A 23,961-nucleotide genomic window follows, 5' to 3' on the forward strand; every position below is an offset into this window, starting at 1 on the left:
AAGTAGATATCTTAAAGTTTGTGGAATTGAATATGTCCCTATACATGCTAGAGGAGGGAATCGCATCAGGAGGCTGGATCAGAGGGAGGCCTACTGGATCTTCATGTTGAATACCCTGGTCCCATGGGGTCTTAATACCGATTGGAACCTGGGACATTTTCTTTGATCCAGTGGCCATCCCTCTGCTCCGTCCTATTATCAGGTTACCAGGTTATCAGTTTGGGTCACTTTCATGTCATCTCGTGTATAGATATAGGAATTGTGGATTTTATATGTATGTCTTCTGTAATGATGATTACAGTAATACTAGAGATTGAGGCTGTGCAGACCCTCATTTGTGCTTTATGTTACAGTTTAAGAATATCAGTGGACATTAGTAATTTTATTTTGGTTTTGATAAGGGAGTATGAATATATATTTTTGTAGTTTGGGTATAGTTAAACATATGTTAGTTTGTGTTCACATAAGCTCATAAAGACTAGTGTTTAGTAATGGGCTTATATGTTTATTAATTATTCACATGTTCTTTATATTAAATATCATGTATATATGTCGTTATTTTTATGAGATATTCATGTTTATGTCTATTAGAAGTCCATTTTGCTGACGTCATGATTCTCCGCATATAGGAGAGTCAGTCAGAGCCTAATGATAAAGTGACTACTGTATTGTTCATACTTGGCTCAAGCTGTTTAAGCATGCTGCTCCCCCATGTGGCCTATCAGAGGAGAGTGCAGCTTACTGTATGCACACCAGAGACATTTAGATAGGAGCTCAGTCTCAATAAAGTTTAGCAATTGACACAAAGCATTGTGACCAATCAGAGTCAGTGCACGAAGGAGCTAGATACGGATTGGCTGGTGACTCGTGACGCCACTAAAATGGCGCGATTGAATCCTGTATTTAGATGCAGGTTATTCATATGTTTGTAATACACCTTGAGAAAGGGCACACAGCCCGAAACGCGTCGGTCTGATGTTTTTTTGTTGCTCTCTGGGGATATGTTTGATCCTCTTATGGAATAAACCCTTTTAAAGTACTTGTGAGCCTCCTCCTGGTTTTTGGCTGTGCGCTGCCTTTTTCCTTAACCCTTTCATTGCCTCAGCGGCTAACTGCTAATGTAATGAAGCTGCTTTTATTTTATTTTGATAACACAGTATTGTAGCAGGGGGTCTCCGGAGCTAATCTGCATTTATTTCAGGTCCGGGGACCCCCTGCTTCCCGAGTTACAGGTCCGGGTACGGGGTGATGGTATCTCCCTGCATTGTTTAAATGTCCCTTTCACGTGGGCCGTGACGCGGAAGAATTTAAACATGTCAGGGATACTGGCTCCCCATAACGGGGCCTGTAACTCGGGAAGCAGGGGATCCCCGGGCCTGATATTAATGTGATTTAGTTCCGGAGACCCCTTGCATTCAAAAATATTATCAAAATAAAAGCCGTGTGATCGCCTGTTATAGGCGCTCATGGAGAGTGACTGGTTTAGTCTCACTCTTAATGCGCATCTATTATAGACTGATACAGCCCGGTAGCATTCACACAGCGCGAGTCCCATTGAGACGCAGGGACCCCCGCTGTGTTAATCCCGATGAGCCATTAAGTCTCCGTACTTGCACTACGCGCGCACAGATGAAAACGAAACGGAGCCACAGCGGATTTCTTGAGGAGAGTGTGACCGACCGTAGGGGTACATAAAGGTAAATGAAACAGTGTAGTACCTCTTTCTTTAAACTGTTACAAATAATCTTGAATAATAAAGAGTTTGAAAAATAGGTACAGTACAGCACTGTTTTATATATTTTATGAGCTTAATCTTTACTAGAAAGTTTATAGCGTTTGACTGCACATCCGTTATTGTTGCTGGTGATCTTTCCTTGTAAAGCTTTGCAGAGAGCACAGAGAGCAGGGACAGTTCTGCACATCTCCAGCCCTGAGGTTCTTGACTAATAATATCCAGGATAAGGGGTCTTTTCTATACTAAATCATTTGTAAATAAATGTAGCATCTGCAGCTCAACAAAAGCTGTTTGTATCTGGGAAATTGGCTGCAGCCTGATTCCTTGTAGTGGGTAACTTAGTGCTTGATAGTTTCGACATACTCCACACCACCTGCTGTCTGAACGGGTTACAATTCATAGCGTTATGGGGTTCTGGACGCTAAAATTTAAAAACATTAGTTTTAAGATTTTCATACTATCTTGAAAACACACACAATTACCACATATAGAAAGTATTAATTGCTCAACCTATATTCTGTCTCATTTTGTGAGATATTATTAAGTGGGCTACCTCACCATTTCCACTGTAACTTTATTTGCTCTTTATTCATTCATGATCCATGCATTATTATTACTGGCTAAAATATAAAAATGAATCTAAGAATGTATTAATTGAGAAACGGTCATAAATAATTGACAGGCAGAGTGCAGTTCCTTTTCGGATTACACCTATTTTACAGAGACGTAACAGTACCCCAATACCCAGGGCCACCGACAGATTGAGGCCCAAGACTAGAGTTTCGACCCCCCGATCGGCGGTTTTGTGAGCCCCCCCATTTCACACCACCTTGCGAGCCCCCTCCTCGATTGCCCCTCCCACCATGTATTTCTTTACCCCCTCTCTTCCTCATCAACTCTCCCCCTCACACCTTTCTCTCTTCCTCACTCCTTCTTAGAACACCTCTCACTCTCCCCCTCCGCTATAACTCAATTTTCAATCCTGCTCACTCAATCCCCCCAATTATGTGATTCAATTCTGCTCACTCAATCCCCCCCCCCCCTTTTCACTCATTCCGTCCTCCACACACACACAATTCTCCTCACCCCATACAATTCCCCCAATACCCATACAATTCTTCCCACACAACCCCCCCCCCCCCACCCACAATCTCCCCCAAAATACATGGCAGCTGGACTCAGAAGTGGGGTCCGACCTCTGGCCGGGCACAACTTCCCGCACCCGGCAGCTGGGTCCCCCGCAGCCACTGGGCTCGGGACACATGTCCCGGCTCTCCCCCCTGTCGGTGGCTTGTCAATAACTAGTTAGATATCGGAAAGTTTCATTTTTACAGCAAACTGTTTTATGTTTTCTTTTTCAGTGCAGCCACTAATTAGTGCTCCAGTAATTACATACCCCAAAAACAATATCATGTCTGTGCAGACCGGTGAGTACAGTATTATCTTTCCAACAATATCTTTACTGATTTTCTGAACAGAATACAAAAAGTGTTTAATACAGTGTGATCAAGTACAGTGTAACACTTAAGAAGAAATACAAAAAAGTGTGAATTCTGTACTAAATAATGATTCGGTGGAGAACATACACAGTAAATATAAAGTAAGAAGAAAATGTCAAATATAGAAGGAACAGAAATTATTTTTAGTCGACAGTGTGTATAGTATAAAAAATACTTATATTAAATTGAGAGTACAAAAAGTAATTTGACCGTGGAGTCATTAACCGTATGTGTAAGTTTATCCATTAATATCACATCCCATATTTGTTTGGTCATGTTGCAGCAGTGTCTATCAAACCGTGCATCTGGCAGCAGTTAAAAAAAAAAAATGAGAAGCAATGTAATCATTTTAGGGTATAACCCAAATTATGAACAGGTGTACTCTGTAATATTTGACCAGGATCCAATGCAATGTCGTCTAAGAATCATTGAATGATTTAAAAAAAAACTAAAAATTATAGGGCAAGCCCAACAAATATGAAACATTGTACCTGATTGACCATACTCACCCTTGAAGGTACCACCTCATTAGGATTTCCTTAACTAGGGTGGGAATAGTACTTGTTTTGGCGTGTTAACATATTTTGTGCCAGTCTTCATCATCCATGGTTAAACCCAGATATAATCTGTCCTTTAATTAAAAAAATGTCCTAATGTGAACTTGAAGCTGAACAACCCAATGTTTTTATTACCTCATAACTACTTTTCAAAAGTTATTCAGCAAAACAGAATTAGGTGAGCTCGAACCTACCCACCAAACAAAATGCATCAATAACATCATGCTGTATATCTTTCAATACCTTAGGAGTGCTGATAGGGACAAATGGCCATATACAGTATTTATGGAAAAACAAATACAAAAACCCTGGGGTACTTTCCCAAAGGACTTGCACTTTATTAGGACATTCCACATTTTTGATCCTGAGTTTTTTTTTAACAAAGGAGCCATTTGGCTGCATCTTTTTGATTAAAAAAAAATATTTTAGTCAGATAACTACATCAAGGTAAACTCTATTTAAGCCGGGCCTACACTAAACACATAATATCGCCTATTGTATTGTGGAATAAACCTCTTTACTATTACAAGAGAAGGTATCGGGCTTGAACTGAATAGAAAGGGAACACGTGAGATATGTGAAAGTGCCCCTTAATGATTAAATGAATGAAGGGTTTATGCTACCTGCGATTTACTGCAATTAAAACTGGCAAAAAACTAATAAAATTCCCTTAGCATTAGGACGGAAAAGTGATGAGCGCACAAGTTATGTAGTGAAAAGTAAATTTTTATTTATATAATACACTTCTCTTGTTTGTCACTCACCACCTTCTCCTTTACAATTCACAATATAATTCTTAGGAAACAAAGTGCATAATGTATCTTACCATTTAAATGAGATTTTAATACACTTGCAGGAAGTTATGAGGCACTATATTTTAAGACTAAAATTACCTTGCAATATTGCTTTTCACAGGATCATATCTTAGCCTGACCTGCGAAGTGCTATACAGTGGGGACGTTGTTGATATAGTTTGGAGTTACAATGAAACCTTGGTTGATGATTATTATGCCGATAGTAGAGTTGTACTGGAAGATCCCCAGTAAGTATACTTTCCACGTGTTACTGAAAATACATAATCACAGTATTAACTAACAAAAAGAAATTAGAAATATGGGATTGTTGGTGTTAACAGAGATTTTGTTCTACAAGTGGCACAATGCTGTTTATAATTCTTACAGAATGGAAGAGGCCAAATGTGTAACTTGCTCCTTTTACGACTGTACAGTATGACTTTTTTTCCTACTATTCATAACATGCCTATTAATTCCCCCTTGAATTAACCTTCTTATTTAACTAGATATTGAAAAGATCTCTTCCAAAATACTTTGGTAATTGTGAATGCACATTCTTATTTTTTAAATTTCTTGAAAAATAAACATGGAAAAAATATTGAACTAGCAAATAAATACTTACTTGGGACGGAGATAGATAGAGACACACACCTCGACAAATGCACTCGCCCACTCGCCTGGGATGAGTGCATTTTAACTCTAATCTATTTTAAAAAGACAGTTTATGTATCCAGTAATAAAAGCATGCCTGTATGCAATTCTCTTGGGTAACATTGGGATAGTCACTTTTTTTTTAAAACAATATTTGTATTGAGTTTTCAAGCAGGAATATACAGAAAGCAAAACATTCAAAAATAAACGGTAGGGTGGCGGGGAGGCACATAAAAAACAGTTAGGGAAGGGAGGGGTGAGGGGGTGAGACAGCAACCAGGTGAGTCAACAATTCTTGAAACTTTATGCAATTTTGAGGTCGAGTGGTGGGTGCGAGTAACAGGATAGTCACTTTTTTAAATGACAACCATAACTTGGAAACAAATGATGGTTTGTGCACGTTGGAATATATTTAGTTCTAAACTATGGATGTCACATTTGTATTCATGGGAACATTGCAAAACAGCTGTCAAACTGGTCAACTATATACCAACTCTGGTATACACTGTGTGAGTAAAAGACCGAATGTGGAACTTTACTTGGCTACATATTATTATGAAATGTCATGCAATGATCCTGTGTACATATGATAAAAGTTGAATATACAGTACCCCTGTTTGGGACTAAATACTTATGAGTGAGCTAGCACTCATTCCTTCTTTTTGTCACTGGATGACCTTGCTACAAGTATTACAGACTCACAAAACTGCAGTGTGTCACCTATACATTAAGCAGGGGTTAAAGAAAAATAATTACATTTGCACCATACATTAGTTTTTATTTAATGTAATCTTAATAGGTCCTTGTAAGAGACCTGTGCAGAGATACTCAGGGAGACAGATTTGGGGGAAATTAAACATAGCTTTATTTAACCTGTCACTTTAAACAGCATTTTAAGGCAAAACATAATACAAATAAACAAACACCTATCCCTATGTAAGGGCTAACTAACTTCCTCAGTTCCTAAGCCCCTTACCCACCTATCACCCCAACGTCTCAAGAGGTACCTGTATGCAGGTGCTCTTTGTGGCAGTCTCTGCGTCTAGGTGGGACCAGGAAAAGAGGTCTGGTGTCTTATCATCAGCACAGCTCTTCTGTGTACTCAAGACTTCATCTCCCTATGTTAGCACAGTGTGTCTGTGCTAAGGAGTCTCTTGGTCTGTCCCCAGCAGGGTGTTATACATATATATCAGCCTTTTGAGAAAGTCGCCCTCTTGTGACGAAACTCGCCAGGGAATCCGATTGCGCCATTACGTCATCACGACGCTGCGCATGCGCACGAGGCCGCACTAAGCGCGAGATCAATACCGCGGCCATTAAAGTTGGAGAGGCGATCTCTGGGACCTCATGGACTGATTTCCAGTCGGCGAACTACACCTCTGGCCTCCTGTGAGCAACGCCATCTTCACGCAGCCCTGAGGGAGCTTACATTTGCGGACATTTGCAGTGCAGAGACCGGATGGTGGTGATTTATTCACAAATTGCTTTATGAATTTTACTCTTGTGAGTGCATTTCTCTCCCCCCCCCCCTTCCCCATCCTTTTTAACATTAAATCTACCTTTTTACGCTATGGGGCGTGCGCTCTCTCTTTTTTCTCTTTTATATATATATATATATATATATATATATATATATATATATATACATACATACATATATATATACATATACATATTTGTATATGTACATATATATATATATATATATATATTTATAATTATATACAATACCCTCCTCTGATTCCCCAGGTGGAGCTGGTTAATTGACTAGCTGCAATTAACAAACGTTGGTGGATTTTCAGACCACTAGAAGCAGCTTTATTTAAACAAGGATAAGTCCCTGTTCCTGTTCTCCTGTGGAGTCAGGGGTTAAAACATTATGTATCTGTTGTGTATGTGTATTTTGGACACTGCGTTGAATTAGTGTGTGGCTGGCTTTTTTTGTGGAAACCTATTACAGGGCTGCCTGTAGACTAATACAAATTATTGTTTCCTTTTGAGTGATATTGTACTGAAAAGTCAGAATGCTACTGTATAAGTGTACTTATGTTAAACCATATACACAAGTGTATACAATGATAGTGCTACTGAATGAAGCAGTAGAATGGCACAGAACAAAATTAATTTCCAATAAATTCTTCACACTTCACATATCGGTTGCACAAAAAGCTTTGTATTACATAAAGCAAAATATTAATGGAACTAGGGCTCTGTACCATGGAAAATCTGGTCCACAAACATACTGAATTAGGACCTATATGTGAATATCTTCTGCCTTAAAAGAATAGGAGTTGTCAGTTTTTACTTTTCATTCCTTTTTAAACATTGTGTAAAATGCGTTTGCAGAATTTGTATCTGAAAGTAAGTTGTTAACACATTGTACCCAAGATAACCTTTGTTTTCCTTTGCCATTTTAGCTATGCACTTTTACCAGATGGACATCGGATAGCAACCCGAAACTTAAACTTTTCAGAAATTAAAGAAGAAGATTATAACAGGAAATTTTTCTGTGAAGTTTACTCTCCTGTAAATCCCAAGGCGTATGTTATATTAAAGCATCCAGGTAAGTGTCTAATCACTTTAACATAACTGATTTCGGGGCTTGATTTATTGTAGATATAAAGGCTTTTAAGCATGTTGGCGTATCCTTCAGTGGTTGTTAATAATTATAGACTATAGCGGTAAAATTCCGGGCATTACTGAAATCCCTGCTCTCTTATTGGTCAGAATTCCAGGCATTATTCATTCAGTAATGCCCGGAATTTTTGACAACTTGCCAACTCACCTCAAAGCAGAGATGCAAGGGCTCCTCTCTCCCCCCACCACCACTTCCCTCTCCCCCCCTCCTTCACTTCTCTCTTTCCCCCCTCCTCCACCTCTCTCTTTCCCCCCTCCTCCACCTCTCTCTTCCCCCCTCACCTCCCTCTTCCCCTCCTCACCTCCCTCTTCCCCCCCTCGCCTCCCTCTTCCCCCCCCCTCGCCTCCCTCTTCCCTCCCACTTCCCCCCCCTGCCTCCCTCTTTCCCACCTCGCCTCCCTCTCACCCCCTCACCTCCCTCTTCCCCCCCCTCACCTCCCTCTTCCCCCCTCACCTCTTCCTCTCCCTCACCTCCCTCTTACCCCTCACCTCTCTCCCGCCCCACTTCTCTCTTCCCCCTCCTTCACTTCTCTCTTTCCCCCCTCACATCTTTCTTTCCCCCCCCCCTCACCTCTCTCTTCCCCCCCCTCACCCTCTCTTCCCCTCCCCCCCCTTCACCTCTCTTCTCCCCCTCCACCTCTGTTCCCCCCTAAACCTCTCTCCCGCCCCTCAGCCCTCTCATCTTCTTCTTTACTACTTTTTCCTACACAGGTATATACACTGACTACAAAAATGACTACAAAAATTTATCTTTTTTATGAAATTTTTAAAAAAGCTTACATTTAGCCTATAATACTAATAATCCCCACAGAACAGGGCATTACTGGCCAATAATGCCCTGGCTGGGTTAACGTCCCTCGGCTTCGCCTCGGGCCTTCAACTCTTCCAGCCAGGGCATTATTGGCCAGTAATGCCCTGTTCTTCGGGGATTATTACTTAATTAATGGGAATGCAATGTGGATTTTGGAATTGTAACGCCTGTATGCCCGCAGACCTGGCCAGTCCCCAGTACTGAGGTGGGAAGGGTTTTACCACGCACCCACAGCAGTGAGGGCGTGCCCAGAGTGTGGTATGGCGTTGCCGGGCCTGTAGAAAGATGGTTAGTTATACTTGCAACACCTTGGGTTTCAGAGTAAGGATAGTGATGTCCGTGTGCCAGTGTCCAGGGGTATAAGGAGCAGGATCATAATGTTCATAAGCCAGAATCCAAGGATAACAGAAGTCAGCAAATTCGTGTCCGTAAGCAGGGTTCAAAGGCAGTAGAGAGCAGGGTGATCCAGTACAAGCAGAGGTCAAGCCAGGGAAATCCAGGGGTAAACAGGAGCAAGAACAGAAGCTGGAAAGCACAGGAGAGCCAAGCATAGGACTGCACACACAGAGGTTACAAAGAACTATGCAGAGCAATGAGAGAGAGGACAGACAGGGGTTATAAAGGAGGGAACACCAATGGGAGAGAGAGGAGGAGCAGAGGGTGGCGTGGGAGACAGCAGGGATAGGTGAGACGGAGAGGAGGAGGAGACAGGTGAACCAGAGAGGGAGATAGCTTGGACAGCCTGAGAGGAGGGGCTAGAGGTCTGGGAAGGCATAAAAGAGGAGCGTTTGCGCGCGCCCTCTGTAAGGTTAGAGTGCGCGCGCACAGGCTGTGTCAAGAGGCGCACGGAGCGCCGCGCCGCGGGGGCACCCGCCGAGGGCGGAGGGAGAACCGGAGGGGAGTATGCAGGAGGTAAGGGGACCGGAGCGGGAGCAGAGGGAGACCGTGAGTGGGGAGAATTGTGAAGGGAAACGGGAGACTGAGAAGGCGCGCGTGCCCTGCGGGGTACGCGCGCAGACGCTGGGAGAGCGTCAGGGACTGCCGCAGAGGGACGGATGCGGGAGGAGGAAGGGAGAACAAAATGGGGAGGCAAGGAAGGGACATGAGAGGCTGGAGGAAGCGCAGCGCCAAGGACACATGGAGGGGAAGGAATCCCCTGAACCGTGTCACAGGAATATAAGTATAATTGAGCCTACAGAGATCTCTGACCAACAGTTCAGTATAAATGGAGTAGATCACTTAGCAACACTGAATCTGCAGTAAATTAAATGTGCACCAGAGATCTACTGTATTCTCTACCATTCTTAATACTATGCTCAAAGACCTATTTATAGTATAATAGCACAACTACAAATCATTGACTATAACGTACATGCTGCTTTCATTAGATGCCTATTTATTTAGATGCTAACACATAGCTGGGGAAATGTGGCACTAACAAAGACTTAACTTCTATGAAGACAAACAGAAACTGGCGAGTCTCTACGTTTAACTAGTTTTAATTTAGCTTTTATTAAATAGTTTTCCCTGTCTGGCAATATACTGTTGAGAATATGCATATCTTGAACTTGTAGTACAAAGAATGTCTTGTTGTTGTGCATTTTTAATGGTTCTTGCCATCACATTTACAGATACCAATTTCCAGGGGTTCTTGATTGCTTTCTTCGTTGTACTGGTATTTGTAACTATTATCAGTATAATAGCCATCAAGATTTTTAAAGTTGACATTGTACTTTTGTACCGGAGTTCCTGCTTTGTTCAAAGAAATATACAAGGTATTTCTTATTTATCTACTGTAATTATTGTAATTTTGTACTTCCAGTTAGATTATTAGTTATAAAAACAATACTAAGGTAATATTACAGGTGGCAGTCAGAGACAAGGAGATGATGGTTTGGTGACTCCCAAATCCTATATTTAATATTACAAGCATAAATACTTATCCTAGTCTATCCTTCAGTATATATTGTGTAAAATTGTTTAGCTCATGGTTTGTAATTGCAATTCAATTTGAGTTGTAATGATACAGCAGATGGATCCAAGTTATTGAGATGTGCCAGAAACCGACTTATCTTTTTCTAACTGCTAAATGCAGTTGATTTGTTGTTACATTATATATAATATTATTGGTCATAAATCCTTCTTAAATTAAATCAAACTACTGTAGGTAACAATTGCAACCCTATCATGTAGCACCCAGCACTATATTTTCATGGGAAATCAGTTATTTAACCCCGTCAGTGCCCAAGTGACACTTCAAGAGGCAATCCAAAGGGACGAATGGTTGTGTTTAAATTATATATATATATATATATATATATATATATATATATATATATATATATATATATATATATATATTAGAAATAGCCGTGTTAGTCCAGTTGCAAACTATTTTATTCTGATATGTGTGTGTATATATATATGTATATATATGTATAGATTACAAACAAGACTGCGCCTATAGGTGAATATGTATATTAGTCAAATATTACACGTATATCTAAGACAATTTAGAAATGCCCTTGATGGTATGGGATATTTAAATGATAACGTGAATTCTAGACGATGAAAAAGCCAAATAGATAAATAATAATAATATAAAATACCAATATTATGTGTATGTCTGTATATTGCTAATGTGTATGTATTGCTCAATCAAAGTATATGTGACCAAACAAATAAATAAATTGAACAAGGGATAACAACAAATAAAACTCAATAAAAATACAAATACATAGACCAATAATGAAAGTCCAAAAGATGAATAAATCAATCGTTTGATGACGCTGCAATCAGGATCCGGCAGCCTTCCACAGAGAACCAACGAATTCCAAGTAGATCTGTACAAAAAACACAAAAAGAAAGTGCTCGATCCAAGTGCAATATGTCCAAAAAAATACACATTTATTATCCCTTAAAATCCAACAAAATGCGAACTCACAAACAACAAAGTTTGTCACGGGTGTATGTCGCGTTGTTAATGTTGTTACTCATCTTGGCATCCTGGACTCATAGACGCTACAGGCAGCATTTTCAGCTCGTACGCAGTACACAGCTCTGCTCGGAACTTAATACACGCCAGTTTTGTTTCTGGAGGACATCACGAGCATCTGTGTCGCTTCCTGAGTTCCTGCTGGACGGAGACCCAGAGGAGCATGGCGATTCCATGCGGTGAAGATACCGAGTGATCTGAGTAGCTGAATCCTCGTCTGGTGCATGAGTATACCTCATAAAACGCTATTTTAACTTTGTTGTTTGTGAGTTCGCATTTTGTTGGATTTTAAGGGATAATAAATGTGTATTTTTTTGGACATATTGCACTAGGATCGGGCGCTTTCTTTTTGTGTTTTTTATACATATATATGTATATATATATTTACATTTTTTAAAATGTATTTATTTATTTGAATCAAGGGGGTCTCCCAACCTGAAACCCATTAATCAACTCCAGGGACTACCTGCGAATTAGGTGCCGGTACCCGCTCTCCTCGGCTACGCGGGTTCACAATCTGACCTCTGTTCAAAGAGCTCAGGCCCTTCGGGCCAATAGGAAGCTGTGACGTCATGAGTGCTGCTTCCTATTGACCTATGTGACGGGAGCTTTAAACTTTAGAGCCCTGCTTACTGTGCCAGAGCAGCTACCAGCACCTACTTCGGAAGTAAGAATCTCTGGACGTAGGAGGCCCTCAGAACTTAAATGAATGAGTTCAGCTCTGCAGACCCCCTGCTTCAATTTAATATTATTATTTTTAAAATTTAAAGCCTCAATCCCACCTACTTGTTTTTCTTTTTTCTTATTCCGCATTTTCTTTTTTATAGAATTCAAACCAGCAAGCAACTAAAACAGTAAGAAGCTATTGAAATCGTGAGGTCCCCAGAGCCAAAGAAAAATAGAACCATTCAGCTCTGGGGACGACACAGGTTTCTGAGCTACTTACTGTTTTAGTTGCTGGTGTTTTAGCTCCACAATGTGAAATAAAAATGGCTGCCAAATCAGGGAGAGAGCAGGGCAGTTTCCTCTATCCTGATTGGCTGCTGCTGGGTAATGCAGTCAATCAGGCGGAGGTGTCAAGGGTGTATCCCAGCAGAGGAGGAGAAAGCAGCATGGGCAGTAGAGGTGTGTGTGTGTGTGTGTGTGTGTGTGTGTGTGTGTTTTGTGACTTTCTGCCCTTTCTGACTCCCCTGCACCCTCTGACTGTCTCTATCTTCTGTGACCGTCTCTCTTTCCTGTGTTTTCTGTGACTCTGTCCTGTTGTAGGGGTGCTTCAGCCACTGAGCACTGTGGATAGGGGTGCTCAGAGGGGAAAAAAAGGTTGAAACCACTGGCCTAGAGTGTTAAAAAAAAGTTTGAGGCTTCCCCTTTTTAAACTAAAGAATTGACATTATATAGTGCTTCATTAATGACATCTTGCAAACATGTTACTCTTCTGATTCATTCGGTTTTATTTGCAGATGGGAAGGTCTACGATGCTTACATTATGTCTCCAAAGAGCACTTACAACATGGACATGTTTGTGCTAAAGTTGCTGCCGGAGGTGCTAGAGAGGCAGTGCGGGTATCGACTCTTCATATTTGGACGGGATGAATTACCCGGGGAAGGCGAGTGTTTTCACATATTGCTTCACATTGCTGCACTTGTCTTTTCTGTTTGATTTCTAAATCCGTGTTAAACATTCACATCTCCTTATTCACAATTAAACTTTCATTAAAGTGCGCGACAAAAGAGGGGTCCAAATCAGGTATAATTGATGAGGCTTATTTTTATTTCTATTTACAGGTAGAAAATGTTGTAGGGTACTGAATATGTTGGTCATGTTAGCAGATTGTAATATTAATATCTTTATTTCATATAACTTAACACATCTGGTTGGTGTGTGTGTCCCTCTTTAAAACAGAGGCTTGTAACAAATCCTGAGCTAGCGGGTTCTGATCTGTGTGACTGGATTACTGTTTGATTTCAAGTGCTGTTTGTATTAAGTGTAGAGTTCGAACCAGAAGGAGTTGGAACAAGGAAGGGGTAAAACAAGGTATAATACAGTGAATTACAGTTAATTGTTAGTACTTATAACTCCATGGTTGCAACAATGAGCATGATTGAGAATGCCACTCAATGCAGATCTTGCCACATGTATGTGCACTTGGAGTAGCTGTTCCTGGGAGCATACCGCTGTGAGAAGTGTGAGCAAGTGGTCTCTTTAGAGTCTCAGATTGCTGATATGAAGAGGAAACTCGCAATATTGAGGGAGATTAAAAATGTTTAAAGCAGTTTAGTGCTCACTGGGCAGCCCTGGCTGGGACTAGTGGTGCGGGTAGCGGAGCTATGAATGAGGAGCAGGAACAGGTAGGTAACAGGGTAACAGTTAGAACTGGTCTGACTCTTCCCTCTTCTTACCCTTCTGAGCTGACCCATCCCAATAGTTTTGCCATATTTAGTGAAGATATTGGGAGTGTCAGAGCAGGAATGGCAAGGCTGGGGGAGGCTGATTCCTCTAGCAGCCAGGGGAATAATTCCTCCAGTACAGAGGGGACTCAGGATGCTCAGATACAAAGAAAGATTGTGGTGGTAGGGGACTGACTCCATTATTAGGAAGGTAGATAGTTTAATCTGTTGCCATGACCGCATGAACCGAACAGTTTGTTGTCACCCAGGAGCTCAAGTTTGGCACATTGTGGATCGGGTAGACAGATTGTTGGGAGAGGCTGGGACTGACCCGGCGGTCTTAGTACATGTTGGCACCAATGACAAAGTTAGAGCAAGATGAATGGTCCTAAAAAATTATTTCACGGATATAGGCCTCAAGCTTAAAGTAAGGACCTCCAATATAGTATTTTGTGTGTAGGAATGAGGATTTTGGGTTTTTAGAACACTGGGACTCCTTTTCTGAGAGGTGCAATCTTTATGGTAGGGACGGATGGCACCTCAATGAAGAGGGATTGTCTGTGCTCTGGGGAGAAGGTTAATCAGGTTGGAGGAGATTTTAAACTAGGATGGAGGGGGGACGACGACAAGAAACAGATAAACTAAATAAATAGAAAAGATGGGGATGGGGAAATAGCAAGGGATCATGGAGGTGCAAGTGGGAGTTTGGCAAGCAGGGAGACACCCATATTAAATACAGATAATACACGAAAACTTCTAAAGATTAAATGCAATTGGAGTAGAAAGGCAGGATCAGATAAGATAACAGTACAGACTGGAAAAAAAACCTTAAATGCATGCTTGCTAATGCAAGAAGCCTGGCAGATAAAATGTGTGAGGTTTAATTAATAGCTACCAGGGAGCAGTATGATATCATAGGCATTACTGAAACATGGTAGGATGAAACGCATGACTGCAGTTAATTTAGAGGTTTATTCCCTTTTTCGGAAGGATCAAGCAAATAGAAGAGGAGGTGGAGTATGTTTACATGTTAAACCGGGTCTAAAACCTATTATAAAGGAAGATGTTTATGAAGGGAATGATGAAAATGTAGAGACCCTGTGGAAAGAAATTAGCAGTGGTGGTATAAGTACAAAGAAAATGTTTGTAGGATATGCTATAAACCACCAAATATCTGTGAGATTGAGGAAGCACAAATATTTTTTTTCAAATGAAGAAGGCATCAAAACTAGGTCATGTTTGCATTATGGGTAATTTTAATTATCCAGACATAGACTCGGACAATGAGAATAGAATTACTACGAAAGGAAACAGGTTTTTCGCTGTGTTTAAGGACAATTACATAATTTATTGAGGAACCAACCAGGAAAGGGGCAATACTGGATTTGTTAATATCAAAAAATTTAGAACTAAAAACAAATATTAAATTCCCAGAACATTTGGGAAACAGTGATCATAACTTGGTCTTATTTGAAATAAATTATCAAAGACCATATTACTTGGGTTCAACAAACACATTAGAAAGGCAGATTTGAATAAACTGAGGACTAATCTACAAGGAATACATTGGGATTATGTTTTTGCAGGGAAAAATGTGGAAGATAAATGGGCAGTCTTTAAAATATTGTTAGAAAAGCACACTCACCAGTGTATACCCTTTACTAATTAATATAAAGGAAACAAGTCAAAACTAATGTTGCTAAATAAACAGGTAAGGGAGGAATTGGAAAAGAAGAGGAAGGCGTTTAGATTCTTAAAGTCATAAGGGACGGAGGAATCGTATCAGAATGATAAGGAATGGAACAAAAATTGCAAAAGGGCAATTAAATTAGCAACAATGGGTAATGAAAAAAGGATTGCAATAGAAAGTAAGTTCAACCTTAAGTTATTTAAGTATCTTAATAACCAAAAAATTTATAAAAGAAAATATAGGACCCTTTCAGTGTGAGATGGGCAGGCAAATTATTGGAGATAAGGGGAAAAAAAGAGGTGTTAAACAAATGCTTTGCCTCTATATTTACCATGGAAGAAACAATTGCAATAGAAGTACCGCAGGAGGAAGCCACAACCTCCATATTAATGAACAATTAGTTAACTGGGGAAGAAGTTCACAGGCAGCTTGATAAAATTTAAGTAAATAAGGCACCTGGCCTCGATGGCATAATCCACTGGTTCTTAAGTAGTGAAATTCAGTAATAGCCAAATCATTACATTTAATATTCAAGAACTCCATTTCCACAGGCTCAGTACCACAAGATTGGCATAAAGCTGATGTGGTGCCTATATTTACAAAGGGAGCTAGATCCCAACTGGGGAATTATAGACCTGTAAGCCTGACATCAATAGTGGGGAAGCTACTTGAAGGTTTAGTATGGGATAATATTCAGGAATACCTAATAGAAAACAAAATTATTAGTAATAGTCAGCATGGATTTATGAAGGATAGGTCGTGCCAAACTAACCTTATTAATTTCTATGTGGAGGTAAGTAGGAATTTAGACCAGAGTAATGCAGTTGATGTGGTCTACTTAGATTTTCCAAAGGCTTTTGATATGGTTCCACATGAGGTTACTGTACAAAATAAAGCAAATTGGACTCGGTAAAAATATTTGCCACTGGATTGAAAACTGGTTGAAGGACAGACAACAGAGGTTTGTCATAAATGGAACATTTTCAGGTCACGCTAAAGTTGTGAGTGGAGTACCTCAGGGATCGGTACAGGGACGACTATTTTTTTATTTGTTTATTAATGACCTTGAGGATGACATAGTGGGCAAAGTCTCCAGCTTTGCTGATGCTAAATGGTATAAGGTAGTAGAATCAGAGCAGGGTGTACTTTCTCTCCAGAAGAACTTGGATAAACTGGAAACTTGGGCAGGTAAATGCCAGATTAATACAGATAAGGTTATGCATTGGGAAAATAATAATAAAAAGGCAATTTACAAATTAAATGGGAATAAATTAGGAGAAACGTTGACAGAGAAGGTTTTAGGAGTGCAGGCAGAGATCAGGCTTAGCAATAGTGCCCAAAGTCATGCATTGGCTGCAAAGGCAAAGAAGATTTTATCTTGCATTAAATGGGCAATGGATGGAAGGGAAGTAAACATAATGATACCCCTTTATAAAGCATTAGTAAGAACACACCTTGAATATGGAGTACAATTTTGGCTACTACTCCTTGGAAAATACATTATGGAACTAGAGAGAGTGCAGAGAAGAGCCACCCAATTAATACAGGGATGCATAATCTGAGTTATGAGGAGAGACTAGTTAAATTATATTTGTATACATTAGAAAAGAGGCGTCTAAAGAGGGGATATGTTAACTATATACAAATATATTCGGGGGCAGTACAAAGATCTTTCAAAAGAACTATTCATCCCACGGGGTCAACCTTAAGGTTGGATGAAGGGAAAGGGGATTTCACCAGCAACAAAGGAAAGGAATGTGGAATTCATTACCTATGGTGATGGAAAGGTATACCAAATAAGTAAACATGGGAAGGATTTTGATACAGAGAGTAATCTGATATAACCTAATACTGTATACAGTCTCTGCCGCATATAGCTTACAATCTATGTTTTTTTTGGTGCCTGAGGCACAGGGAGATAAAGTGACTTGCCCAAGTTCACAAGGAGCTGACACTGGGAATTGAACCAGGTTCCCCACACTTCTCATTCCCAATCAGTGTCTTTACTCACTGAGCCAATCCTCCTACCTAAATTGAGAAATCAAGGGTATTTACTATCAAAATTCTACTAGTCAAGTAACTACGTCTATAGCAGTGGAGTGGTTAATAACAATACTGTGGAATATTATTACTTCAGACTCTTGCTTAGTACAGAAGTGGATTATGGGTAAGAGGGCCCGTTACTGCAAATGAATGAATTTCAGTATGCTGCTTAACCTTAGAAACTGCAGTATTGTCCGTTTGCTTATCTAATTATAAACTGTCTTTTCTTGATGGCTGCGTTTCTGCTATCACTTCTTTCTCTTTCGCACTATAGAAAGCCGCCAGGCAGAGCATTTTCTCTTGGAAGTAGAATAAACATTTTCTCCTGTTCGATTGTTTGTTCTTATTTAGCCCAGCTTGCAAAACATATGCCAATTTGTGTAACAAGTAACCGTTTAGATGCCGGAACGCAACGTAAACGCCCAGTGTTGAGACATTGTGAAGTTATGCATGCACGCCTCCTTGCCTAGGTTATAAAGTAGATATTTTAAGAATAAAGATTCAGTGCCTAGGTTAGTCAGATTTTTGTCTGTCTGCACATACTTCCTCTTGTACTGTAGCTACGCAATATGTAATAAGTCTTCTGATAAAAGACTGTTACCCTAAAGTATGAGAATGGGGTTTAATTTTTTCCAAAATACCTTTTATGATATCAATGCATAAAACTAGTGCAAGCACATATATAAAACCTACTCTTGGAAATATTTCAATGCACTGCCAGTAACATCAACGCAAGTGCCCCGGAAGAGCGGGGAGCATGCAAGATTTGGGGCTACACAGATAAGCAGGTGGGAGTATCCAGAGGTGTTGGGATCAGGCCATTTGTCCGGGGGAGCAGGAAGGCAGGGACATGCCATTGGTAGGGCTGGGGGGTGGAGGGAGGCCAAGTTGTGCCATTGGTATACCTGGAGGGGCAGGTGATGGGCCATTATTTATCTTTTTTTATATAAAAATATTGCCAATGTGCCTATAATAGAAATAATCCCTCAGGACATGGAATTACCTGGCCATTAAGACTTAGAGGGGTTAAAACCCTTCCCCAATGGGCATTAATGGCCATGTAATGCCTTGTACTTTGGGGATTGTTAGTTAAATGTAATATATAATTATACATGTAGATATGATACAAGTCGAATAGTGGAGACATGACATACTTTAAATTTAATCTTCATATGAACGTCTAATAAAATTCATAATAAATAATTTCTCTAAAAAACAAATATGTCCGTCTGTGCACTATATTCCACTGCTTAAAATCATCAGAACATTGGGAAAGTTGAAAGCAATGCTAGATAGTGTTTAAATTGTTAGCATTTTTAGTAATAAACTAAACATGCAAATTTGTTGTCTTTGCAGCTATGGCCGACCTCATAGATGAAACCATTTCCCAAAGTAGAAGACTGGTCATTGTTTTAGGAAACACGTCCAGTGAGAACCGTTTGGAGAATGACTTTGAACAGCAAATTGCAATGTATGATGCCCTCATCCGGAATAAGATTAAAGTGATCTTGATCGAACTGGAAAAAATAACAGATTACACGAACATGCCAGAATCCATCAAATACATCAAACAAAAGCAAGGTGTTATCCGATGGAAAGGACAATTCACCGAATCCTCTCTCTCCCCTAAAACAAACTTCTGGAAAAATGTCAGATACTTGATGCCTCCAACACAAGGTCTATATTCCCAAGACTGTGACCATATCACTTCAGAACATGTTTAACCATTCAACAGATAATGGGGCCTATGTACTAAGCTTTGCATATGGTATTATTAGCGTAACATTTACGCACTTAAATATCATTTAATTGCATTGTGTAAGCCTATCTACGAACCTTATTTTTCTCAGCGTCAATTTTGGTCAAATATTTTAGTACACAGACATGGTATGCACACAGTGTTAATACTATGCACTAAGAGAAAGTGTAGCTGTGCATCCCCCCAGAAAGTAGAAAGTGCACTGCAAATTCGTCCACTAATTTGAGCCTGGCATAAACTCTTAAAAAGTCTGTTATCACAGAATTAAGTTATGTATCAACCAAAAATGTATTTGACGCAGCATGGATGTTTAGTTAAAAAAGTTTGGAAAATATAATATTTTCACAGTATGGCAATTATAAATAATATTATATCAACAATTTATATTTGCTACACTAGTTATAAATAAAAAAGCCACATAATTCAGTTTTCATTTAAATTGTTTTCATCATGATGCAACACGTCAAAAGTAATTTCAAACAAACTATCACATGTATGAAGTCACATAACGACCTTCATACATACAATGCACATGTAATGAAGGTTTGTACTACTTTTTAGCACTAACATTTTGATGCACAATAACAATTATAATATGATCCTAGTACACAGACTCCTTTGTGTGTTCTGATTGATACTCAAAATGTCAATTATTGAGGGCAATCTGAGTGTTTTGTAACATAGCCCCACCCTCAGATGAACCTATAACCCACCCTTACATGGAACTATAACCCACCATTACATGGTTTCATTCGCCACAAATGTAACGCACAATATAAACAGAAAAATAGCACTATATTTCCAAGTTGCAAGTAAAGGGTTTTACTGTTTATCATTCATTTTCCAATTTTGAAACCATCTGGTTAACTAAAAAAAGTGCTTCATCAAGCCATGGAACCAACCGTGTAATACACCGCTGTTTTATAGTATGTTTGTGATTTCAAATATAATGCTTCTCCAGTAAGAAAGATCATAGTTATATACATGTAATGAGGAAAGATGGTAGTAATACTACAGAAGATATAAAAGCATTTCCATATGTCATAAAATGGAGTCAAATTAAAAAATAGGGTGCAATATGGATTTTTGAACATACATGCAGTGCGAAGAGATGTTCCTGGACTGTAATGTAAATAAAAAGAAAATGTGTCAATGACTGGACCAACAACAGGAAAACTCTGATACTCAATGGATATAAAGTTCAGCATTTTCAAGGGGCTCCAGCTCTCAAATAATGGAGCATATTCTGCATTTTGCCAGTGCTGAACAGTACTTTCTGGTTCAAATGAAGATGACTCATCAACAGATCGATACCTCTTGGTTTTAAATATCATGCTACCTGGATAATGAGGTCCATGGAGAGTATGTTTCTCACTCAGGACAACCTGTCAATTCAAAGACATCTGGCTTTTTTTCACTAAGCCCATTTCTGACCAACCTTAAACAAATACTTTTGTGACTGATATTCTGTCTCTGTTTATTTATTTTGATCTGTAATGTGTGATCTGCCAGGTCAGCGTGCAGTAGAGGACCACTGCGTTGATTCCTGCTAACTGTCTCTGTTATACACTTGAATATTAGTACTGTAAGTGTAGAATGGGAATGGCATAAAAGATTACTGGCCGTACTTTCAAAGCAGTACTATGCCATAAGACAGCTTTTCAGCCCCAGAAAACACCATATGGCCCATTAACAGGACCTCCCAAAGAAAACATATAGACTGTAACTTGTCTAGGTTTACATTATGTTATTAGGTAATATTGTCATTATTGTGAACTGAACAATGCTAGCACCAAAAACTCAAAAATGTCTTCATTACTACGGTACAAACACCTTCCGCACCCATAAGTAGTTATTTATTAGAGGGCGATACTCTTAATCAGTCACTATCGCACGTAAACTCTGATTCCAGTTATTGGGAATTTTCGTGTAGTAGTGCCCGATCTGTACTATTGCACTTTAATGAATAACAATCAAAGGGTTTAACATTCAACTGCTATTAGTTCACTTTGGACCTACAGTATATAGTGGTCAAAAAAAAAAAGTCAGAGAAATGGTTTCCTTTGAAATATTCAACCATCCTTATATTATTGGGGCACTTAAAAACCAACTTGTTGAATTGTTTCCTCCACACATGGGGGTTAGTGATTTTTTAAAATTGTGTGTTATCCAATGTCGTGCCATATTGAGTAGTGGCTCAAGACCCAATTATCCTTTAATGTAATGGATTCCACAGTCCATACTGCTGCGACACACTTTATTCGAGCAAATACCCAGTATGTACCTGGCAGATACCTGGAATGCGCCGATCCTCACCTCTGACAAGCCCCGTTGCATTTGCCTTCCCAGCCTGGGTTCATGCCTGGCTGATGGGCGGCTGATCTGTTAAATGATAATGATTAGGATTTAATAGGCTGCAATGCTTCGCGTGTCTACCAGATGGCATAAATTCATGAATTGTAATGCAGTATATATATATATACTGTGCAGTATTGCAGCCAGCGGGAATACAATGCTTCAATCCCTGCCTGGAAAATAACTCAATGCACTCGGGCAGAAAACAGTCACAAACCTCAATACACCCGGGTATACCCGAATTCGTGGGACTAGCCGAGCTCGAATAAAGTGTGTCGCCAGTGTAGGTAATTATGCCCTGTCTATGGGTTAATTGTTCCTGCATTACTGTGGATTTGTATAAGGTACCATATTTATATTTAATCCCATGTATGTATATAAATACACACACATTTACCCCTTTGTATGTGTATATACATATTTAATGTAGCTTATATATATATCAAAAAACAAACAAAAATGCCCAAAGCTACTTCCAACGTGACAAAAATAAACAGTGCAATACATATATATTCCCTTGAAAAAGGGTCATTTCGTTTAACCCTTTGGCCAAAGCATCTTAAGCCTGCTGCCACTTCAAGGCATGATCGTTAGCAGGTCCTAACACTACAGGAGTATGTGGTAATGTTTGGGGTTTCTCAGAGCTTGTTGGGTATCTGTGTGTTTATTAACTTTGTGCAGCTGGTCTCAGCTGTTTTTGGGAGGTTAGTGGCCCCTCCCCCCAAGTTTTAAGCTCGCCCCTCCCCACTTTTCAAGTTGAAAGGTCTGTTTCATTTTGCTGGGTTACGACAGATCCAATGCAGATCATTCTTACTGTAATTATACAGGTAAATAAGAATATTTTTTTTTCAACTTTCTTTTTATTGGTTTTCAAATAAACATCACATCAATAACATTGCATTACAGACTCTTCATCGAACATACCACATTTAACCGACATGGGGAGGGGAAGACAACAAGACATAGACAGGTAGGGGAAAAGGGAGAGAGGGGGAGGGAAGAGGGGGGGGGGGGGTTAGGGAAGGCGTTCCCCTTCTCGTCCTGAATCCCTCTGTACATGGATTGGTCACCACCAACGCTCTCTGTTGTATCTCTCCCTTGTACTAGGGTTGTGAAGTTCCCGCTTGCTCCTGCCTACCGATATGGGGGGGTCTACCGTCGGGTCTCTACGTCCAACCTGTCTTTTACGCTGCGCATCCAAGGAGAACTCATTTTGTCCTATCAAAGCCAGATGGTGGCATTGCTCAACCCTAGGATATCTGTCTGGGCTAGCCACGGTAGCCAGACTTTTTGGAATTTTGAGCCAGTGTCATTAACCAGACTTGTTAACTTTTCCATCTGGCATACGAACCAAATGCGATTCCTAATTTTGTCTATCGATGGAATTGCGTTCTGGTTCCACAATGCTGCAGTCTCGCATCTCATAGCTGTTGCAAAATGTGTTATCAGTTTGTTTCCCGTTCGTGAGACTTCGTCTGTGGGTTTACCTAGCAGGAACAGCCACGGGTCTAGCTGAATTTGGAGGCCCAAGATCCTCTGTAGCCAATCTCGAATCTGTTGCCAGACTGGCATAAGCTTTGGGCAGGACCACAGCATGTGCACCAGATCACCTGGTTCCCCGCACTGCCGTGGGCAGAGCAGGGAAGCGCCTTTGATAAATTTAGCTAATCGGATTGGGGTGAGGTACCACCTCAACAATACCTTATGAGTTCTCCTTCAATGTTGTGCAGATCGAGCTACTGGCCGCTGCTTTAAAAATTGCCGTCCAGTCTTCGTCCTCTAATGTTTCTTGTAGGTCCGCCTCCCATTGACTCATGAATCTGGGTCTGTTTGTATCGTCTTTGTCAGAACCGACCACATTTCTGTACAGAGTGGAGATCAGTCCCCGCGTGTCAGTGCCCCGCACGCAGAGCCTTTCAAAATTCGTTAAGGGTGGTCTCACCGTGTGTTTATTGTAAAATGCCCTGACCTTGAAAAAGAGCTTGCGCTCGAAACGCGTTGGTGGGGAGTCTGGTACCCCACAATGGTGTTGTATTTTTTTTGTAGA

At 40.2% G+C, this 23,961-nt stretch overlaps 1 protein-coding gene across 5 annotated transcripts in view; it reads left to right on the forward strand.

Moving 5' to 3' along the window:
- IL1R1 (interleukin 1 receptor type 1) overlaps positions 1–21,024 on the forward strand; it is a 37,905-nt gene extending 16,881 nt beyond the window's left edge. For all 5 annotated transcript variants that reach the window (XM_075590409.1, XM_075590414.1, XM_075590411.1 and 2 more), the window contains 6 exons: positions 3,097–3,162; positions 4,707–4,833; positions 7,654–7,799; positions 10,316–10,459; positions 13,140–13,286; positions 19,157–21,024. In XM_075590409.1, coding sequence (XP_075446524.1) covers positions 3,097–3,162; positions 4,707–4,833; positions 7,654–7,799; positions 10,316–10,459; positions 13,140–13,286; positions 19,157–19,524 — 998 coding nt within the window. In that variant the 3' untranslated portion in view covers positions 19,525–21,024. The remainder of the gene's footprint in view (positions 1–3,096; positions 3,163–4,706; positions 4,834–7,653; positions 7,800–10,315; positions 10,460–13,139; positions 13,287–19,156) is intronic.
- The last annotated feature ends 2,937 nt before the right edge of the window (positions 21,025–23,961 follow it).

Source organism: Ascaphus truei, chromosome 3 (genome assembly GCF_040206685.1).
Source record: "Ascaphus truei isolate aAscTru1 chromosome 3, aAscTru1.hap1, whole genome shotgun sequence".
Classification (NCBI taxonomy): Eukaryota; Metazoa; Chordata; class Amphibia; order Anura; family Ascaphidae; genus Ascaphus; species Ascaphus truei.